General features: G+C 32.7%; 1 protein-coding gene across 2 annotated transcripts in view; it reads right to left on the bottom strand.

Annotated features, from left to right (window-relative positions):
• LOC107642289 (kinesin-like protein KIN-14R) overlaps positions 2,518-7,538 on the bottom strand; it is a 6,466-nt gene continuing 1,445 nt past the window's right edge. Inside the window, exons 3-19 of one of the 2 annotated variants that reach the window (XM_016345595.2) lie at positions 7,294-7,465; positions 7,135-7,205; positions 6,852-7,035; positions 6,303-6,412; positions 6,103-6,202; positions 5,898-5,984; positions 5,629-5,805; positions 5,244-5,517; positions 4,995-5,156; positions 4,663-4,878; positions 4,548-4,585; positions 4,280-4,443; positions 3,929-4,054; positions 3,633-3,698; positions 3,441-3,506; positions 3,284-3,349; positions 2,518-3,047 (exon numbers count right to left, since the gene is read on the bottom strand). In XM_016345595.2, the coding sequence (XP_016201081.1) occupies positions 2,586-3,047; positions 3,284-3,349; positions 3,441-3,506; positions 3,633-3,698; positions 3,929-4,054; positions 4,280-4,443; positions 4,548-4,585; positions 4,663-4,878; positions 4,995-5,156; positions 5,244-5,517; positions 5,629-5,805; positions 5,898-5,984; positions 6,103-6,202; positions 6,303-6,412; positions 6,852-7,035; positions 7,135-7,205; positions 7,294-7,465 (2,541 nt within the window). In that variant the 3' untranslated portion in view covers positions 2,518-2,585. Of the gene's footprint in view, positions 3,048-3,283; positions 3,350-3,440; positions 3,507-3,632; positions 3,699-3,928; positions 4,181-4,279; positions 4,444-4,547; positions 4,586-4,662; positions 4,879-4,994; positions 5,157-5,243; positions 5,518-5,628; positions 5,806-5,897; positions 5,985-6,102; positions 6,203-6,302; positions 6,413-6,851; positions 7,036-7,134; positions 7,206-7,293; positions 7,466-7,538 lie in introns of both variants that reach the window. The other variant, XM_016345594.2, reaches the window with a different exon arrangement.

Below are 7,538 nucleotides of genomic sequence, written 5' to 3'. Positions count from 1 at the left end.
AACTATATTCTCTTCACTTCTCATGATTCTCCTCATTATCTTACATTGAAACTTTTCTGTCCCCACCATCTTTGATCACTTGATAGTTCTCTCCACTAACCAACTACATGCAATCATGTGTGACCAGAAAACATAAAGGACGACCACAGATGCAAAGAGCCCAAGATTTTCTAGATCATTCCAAGGAATTTCATCAAGCGCCATGGTATTCAACATTTTTCCTATATATAAAAAATAAGGTGAAAACTCAGGTGAAGTCGACTTCACGTGAAGTTGATATCTGAGAGCTATTAGATAAAAATTTAGTCAAATCAATCTGTATCAACTTCACGTGAAGTCGACTGTATCTGAATTTCCACCTAAAAAATAATATTCCCATGCATACGCTTTAACACATAATAATCAATTTTGGTATGTATTCATATTTTATCCACGAATCAGTTTGATTTTTTTAATTGATGAATTTACTGCACAAGTATTTTATTTGATGAAAACTCAGATGCAGTTAATTTCATATAAAATTAATAGTTAAAAGTCGTTAAATAATTTAACAGATTTGATTAAATTGTTTCATATGAAGTTAACTATATCTGAACTTTTACCATTTTATTTTATCCACTATTATTTATCATGTCACTAATTTTGTGACGAGTGATGCTAGGTAGTTAAAGAGTAATTACAATATAGAAATGTTATAAAAAAATTCATTCTCTTGATAAGCAAGTGACATACACCTCCTCAATCCTTATCATTATTCATTCTCCTTATCACCTACCTTTTTTCTAGGTGTTTTAAATCATTAATGTTCTTTCCAAAATTAATTTCAATTTCTCCCAAATCAAATTTCTAACATCCCTCAATCATATTATTACCCATTAAAATATAATTTCTGCAAAAATTATGGAAATTAAATTAAAAAAATTTAACAACTTCTATTATACAACTCATATTTTATATATAAACTATTAAAAAATAAAAAATAAAATAAAATATAAACAAAAATTAAAAGATATTATGAGTAGATTTAGCAATTGAATAAATTAATTTAAGAATTTGATATTTTTTTAAATTCAATTATGATAAAATTTAAAAATATGTGTTAATTTCATAGTTACTTATACAATAACTAAAAAATAAGATATGTATGGATCTAATACTTGATAAACATGAATTTAATTTTTAGATATTTGTTATATGTAATTATGGATGTTATGTATATGAATTTATGAATGTTATGAACTTAGTTAGTACACTTACTATACTATAATTATGCACATAAAAAACAAACAATTTGAGAATTACAAGTATATGTGTTAGGTGATTGATCTAAGCTAAATATATTTACGAGTTTTCTCATAAATTATTATTGTTTCAGTATAATTTGAGAATGTTGCAGTTATAATTTACTTTGTTGAACGATAGAATATGACTGTATTTCTCTTTGTGAATAGATAACATATTTGTGATATGATTTTATGCAAATTAAAAGAAAAACTTGCATTTACATATTCGATTAATTGAAATATAAACTTGTTAGAATAAAAATAAATCCTTATCAATAGATCTTTTAAAATATTTTAATGTATGTTTAACAACATTGTAGTGTCTTCTAGCTTAGTTGGATAAAAGCTAAATCTTGATAATAAATTTACAAAAAATACTATGTCTAACTTGTATTGTTATTTGTTAGCAAAATATATTAATGCTCTAATAAGTAATAACACTAAAGTAAGATATTTCAGAATTAAAGAACTCATCCTTACTTTTGTAAGGTTGAAATGTACCTTTATGCACATCAAGTAATCATATTATCATAGGGGTACTCAATCATACACTTTATCCATATAAAATCTTTTTAATTTTTTTTTATATAAGTTGACTTATCATTTTTTAGATATTTAATTTGTAAGCCAAGATAGAATTTTATCTTGTCAATATCTTTCATTTCTAAATTCTTTTTAAATATTTATGATTTGTGAAATTTCTTTATGAGATTCAATAATATTTAAATCATCGTCATATCTTACAATAATAAAAAATTTTAATTCAAACTTTTTTATAAAGACACATGGACATATACTATTATTTTTGTATTCAACTTTCAATAAATATTCACTAAGGCGATTATTAACCACGTGAACCCAAATTATTTTAATCCATATAAAAATATTGAAAGTCTTATTGAACAAATCTTCGAAAAACTAGTAAGTGAGCTATATAAATAGACTATAATGACATTCCCTATTTCTCACAATCTCGCCTTATAATATCTTATATCCATTTTTTTCATTCTATGGTGGTACAGATTTGCATAATTTATACTGTTTTCTTATTCTTCCTTCTTTAAACATCATCTCTACTACAATTGAGAGAAATAACCCGATTCATACACAAAGCAGGAAGATACCAAATACTATTTCTTCTTATAAAAGAATATTCCAAATACAGAGTATTTTTAATGTACTTTGTTTGAACTCAAGGAAAAGAGAAAAAAGAAATTAATCACACACACAAACAACAAACATAACAATTCAATTGTTTACACAGGGGCAGGAGCAAGTAGACTCCTTTTTGAGTTTGGTATCCTATCTTGACCAAATTTTCTTCTTAGTTTCCCTCTCTTTAATTCCTTGAACCTGATCCCTACTAGTGCTAGCTCTCTTATGAGACACTGGGGCTGCTTGAGCAGCAATCACTGGCTTTGTTGTTGGCCTCACAACCCTAGCTATCCTTGGTGGATCAGATTTCCTTGTCACCCTTCTGTCATGTAAAGATGTCGGTATGCCATAATTGTTCTCTGCTTCATTGCCTCTAAACTCCCTCTTGCTCCTTATCTGATTAGTAGAAGCTTGACTTGTTGGGGGGTTTACTGAGTTTGAACTCTTTAAAATGCGAGCCTCACTCTCACTTGGATATTCACCGCCGTCCATGCGGCTTTTACCTACGTCGGGTGTGGCCTTTCCGGCTTCAACAAAACAATGAGTTTGTTGTTGTTGTTGTTGCCACTGCAGTTCTCTCTCTTTGTACCCGTTCTCTAGTTCATTCATCTGGCATAAAATGAAGTACCTGTTATATAATATAAGAACTATTTGCACTATAGTGATGTATTGTCCTCTTTTCTTCATTTAATGAGTTGTAGTTTGTGATTTCTTTTCATGCAAGAACACACTGATACTTTTTCCAAGAAGTTACTAAGAGAATATCACATTCATGACAATGATTAAAAGGCAGTTCTAACGTTTAGTATATTCAACAGAAATAAATTTCTTCTTTAAGAAGTTACCCGCTGACGAAGCGAGGACTCCGAGCTCTGTTCCTGCTCTTTTAGCTTTGTCTCAAGCTCCTTGATCTAAATAGAAGCAATGAACATAAGAGAGTTGATCACATCCATTTATTTAAAGTATTTTAAACAGAAAATAAATTCTTCTTTAAGAAATCACCTGCTGCCGAAGCAAGGACTCCGAGCTCTCTTTCTGCTCTTTAAGTTTTCTCTCCAGCTCCTTGATCTATAAATAACAAGAAAAAGGAATGAACATAAAGAAGGATACACTTTTCTTGATCATATGATGCGTGTTCACTCTAAGGTGGTGCAAGAATTAACACGGTGGGAAAATCAGTTTTCCCGAACAAACCTGCTGTTGAAAACTTGCTGTTTCTGACTGCAGTTGTTCTTTCATCTTTTTCTCTAGCTCTTTGACCTGCAGTAGAAGCAAAGTGTCTGGTTAGGTATCAATGTTAAATAAGCCAGTAAAGTCATAGTTATTTATAAATTATACGAATCACATAATTTATAGTGGGACGTTGTTTCAGCATTATATGGCGACCATGGCGTCAAAAAGTTTTACAAATTTTGCTCACAGAACTAAGACAAACTGTGTTGAAGATAGTTAAGAATGAATTCAGACAACAATATAAAACAGAAAGCAACCTTATGTTGGAGAGTAGTGCATGTTTCCTCTTTTCCCTTCAATTTCTCTGACAACTGAGAAATTTGTTTTTCTGACTGGTTTTGCATGGATGTCTTCAACTCAATCTGGCCTTCAAGTTCTTTAATCTTTTCATGTAGATTTCTGTGAATACTATCCTTTCCTTTGGCCTTGCTCTCCATGCTTTGCAAACTGTCTTCTAGCTTCCGTATTGATTCATCTTTCACTCTGCATTCACTCCTTGCTTTTTCAAGCTATACCAAAGTATAAAAGCAAGAAAGAAAAAGTTATTTACATATAAAATGATGAAAAAAAAAATAATTTTTGATGTATTACACTGAGCAGCAACTTACCATTGCTTTTGTCTTTTGAAGTTCACTTGTGTCAACTTGCTTCTTAACAGGACCTAACTCAACGCCCCTCACTCTAGTTGCGAAATTAAGTGAGCTAAGAGTTTCACCTAAGTCCTGGTCCGATGGACTGATTTGCACAAACATCAAAGTTTTGGCGTCACCCCCTATTATGATTACACAAAGGAGCATTATCAATACATGCCTGCAGATGCTGAGTGTTCTCATATGCACACAAAAAACAAAATGAAAGGTGAAGAAGTAGACATACCTAAAGAGTCTTGAAGTAAATGTGTCAATTTTGAGTTCCTGAAACCCCCAAAAGGAAAAGGATCATTAAAAAGTTTATTAAGAATAGTGAAAGGTAAGGATAATGGTGGAAATACCTATAGGGAATGTGACTACTCTTGGCTGCTAAAGCAGATATAACATCGCCAAGAGCTGAAAGAGATCGATTGATATTTTGCGCTTCCTTAAGCCGCTCCCCTTGCACATCAGTCTTTGCAAGTCTCTCACTACCCGCCAAATCCACAAGCCAAAGCTTGCTCTTGGTACACTCACCATTCAGCAAATTTTTAGCCTTTACCATTATACAAAGCATGCTGGAAAAGAAAGTAAGAAACAAGCAATCATTACAAGTATTCAAAGAAGAAAATTCATTTTGATGAAGAGAAGACATATCCTAGAGAGCTTCTAATAGAATGCAAAAGCTTCGTACCAGTGAGATCTACTACTATGCTCATTAACATTATTACTTCCAACTGCTCTGGCATTGCTTCCCGTTTGCAGTACATCCCAGACCTCCGTAATGCTTTCAACTTTAGCTTCTACAACACCAGGAACGTGATGAGATCCTTCAGAGGCTTGTTTTATCTCCAACCTGAAACACCAATTCAGGAGAAACAGTTTTCAATGTTATGGCAGTTTATCATACTTGCACATCATTATTATAGAGCAGTTAACTTACCTTTTTGATGTTGATCCTGTAGCCAATAGGTCTCTGATTTGTTCATTATAAACCTCAAGTACACTAACAGATATGTCATAAGAAAATGTATCACTCCTTTGTTTGCTAACATCGAACAACAGCTCAAGAGTCCTATAATTTACTCCTCTATTCAGCTCTGTTCCCTCCATGGTAAATGTCTTTCCTGTTCCTGTTTGCCCATAAGCAAATATGCAAACATTGTAGCCGTCCAATACAGAGATTACCATTGATGAGGCATCAGCAAAAACATCAACTGTAGAAACAAAGCAACACTATCTATTTAGGAACCAACAAATTCCAGATCTTGCGCAATAAAATAAAATACATAAAATAGTAATGATAAAATAAAGCTTCATATGTATACCTTGATCATCTTTTGGTGTATATACTCTGTCAAATCTGAATGACTTTTTTGAGGAATTAGTTGCCAAAATTCCAAGGCATCCATCCTTTGCTGCATCAAAATCCACAACTGTAGTACAGCCAGCTGATATTTCAGTCTTATTCAAGGGACGGCAGCGGCAGAAAACCCTAATGTTCCCTGATATTCTTAACAGAAATGTGTTAGTGCCTTTGGCTTAGAATAGTCTTCAAATCAAAACAATTTTTGCTTATAGACCATGTAAGATGTACCTTTAGCCTCTTGAACTTCATTGAAGAGCTTTTTTCTCTTTATCATCTCTTCATTGTACTTCACTTTGAGATCTTCACACTGCTTGACTGCAAAAATAAGTTTAGTCCCTTAAAATATTTTGTAATATTTCAAAACCAAAAAAGTTAAGTGCAACTCAACTCTTGAATAAGCAAAAAAGAGAATAAGTGCATTACTCAAGCATACCCAATTCCTGAACTGCAAATACCATCTTATTTAATTCTGGGATTGAATCAACACATTCATGTGCTTCATGGGAAAGTTGACAATAATCACTCTTCATCAACTGCAGGACAAATTAGGTGCATGTACACTTAGAATGCAATTCTGATCAGGATAAAAATACTCTCTTAAATATAAATGTTTCCTAGATTTTCATAACTTGCCTTTACTTTCTCCTGTAAATTGCTAATTGCTTCTGTCCATTTTTTCTTATCAACTTCATACCTGCTAGAAATGCTCCTCAGCTCTTGAGCTTGTTTCTCCACAGTTTGATCTACAAGGACAATGAAAATAAAATTAGGAAATGCTACCAAGAAGCCAAAAGCATTTCAATGATATACAAGTACTTTAACAACCAGAAGATAACTGAGAAAAAACACCAATGGAACAGTGATAGAAGAATAAAATAGAGAGAAATAGTCACAGAAAAAAGAACAACGGTAGAGGGATTCAAGAGCCCTGACTCTCTCCTAACCTGAGTATATCCTCCAATTTCTCAATGCCCTCCCTCACACCCTCACTCACTCCCTTAAATTCCCACTCCTACACCCTCGCTCACTCTCTTTGTGACTATTTTAAAACCATGAGTTATCCATGGATGAAAAAAAAAAGCCCAGATCCTCATGTTCCTACATATTCATGTGAATGAATCTCATTAACCAAGTTGAAATAAATTTCATTCCAATATAAGAAAATCAGTACAATTCATATACCAGTAGTTAGTGACTTAAATGTGACATTGTCAAGTTCCATTTGGACTGCTTCCAGTTGCTCATTTGTTTCAGTTAATGACATCCATGCCTCATAGCATTCCTTTGCCTTGAGCTCACATTGCATTGTGAGCTCTTTTATCTTGTTTTGATACTTTGCAGTAGATTTTGTCTGCAATACCTTCATCTGAAATATTCCAATGAAAAACAAGAAAAGAAAAATGTCATGAGTTTTATGGCACTTCACACTTCATTGCCACTTAGAAAACTAGGTTGCACCTCTAACCTGTGACACGGGAATTTCGATTTGCGCTGCACAGTAATTACATTTAACGTAATCGTTTGTCACTTGTGAAGCTGGGAAAAACAAATATGACAAAACTGAACATTAGTATAACATATATGCCACTTGGAAACAAAAGCACCATAAGCAGCACTGAAGTACCAGATGGTTTTCCTGGTTTTCTAATGCAGATCCCACTGATGACAGGGCTTCCATTTATACTTTCAAATCTTATGAGGATTATCCCATCATCTTTCACAGAAACCGTTGAGTCAACCAACTGTAGTGGCTTATTAGCTCCAACTGCTGCAAAGATATCCAGTTCAGATAGAACCTGCCATTGTTTTTCAATAAAAAGGAGCTTAAGGGATTACTAGTATAGATGTCAAATATGTATTTAAATAGTG

This window comes from Arachis ipaensis, chromosome B05 (assembly GCF_000816755.2).
Source record: "Arachis ipaensis cultivar K30076 chromosome B05, Araip1.1, whole genome shotgun sequence".
NCBI lineage: Eukaryota > Viridiplantae > Streptophyta > Magnoliopsida > Fabales > Fabaceae > Arachis > Arachis ipaensis.
The sequence above is the reverse complement of the archived record's forward strand: the minus strand, read 5'-3'. Positions and strand labels throughout refer to the sequence as shown.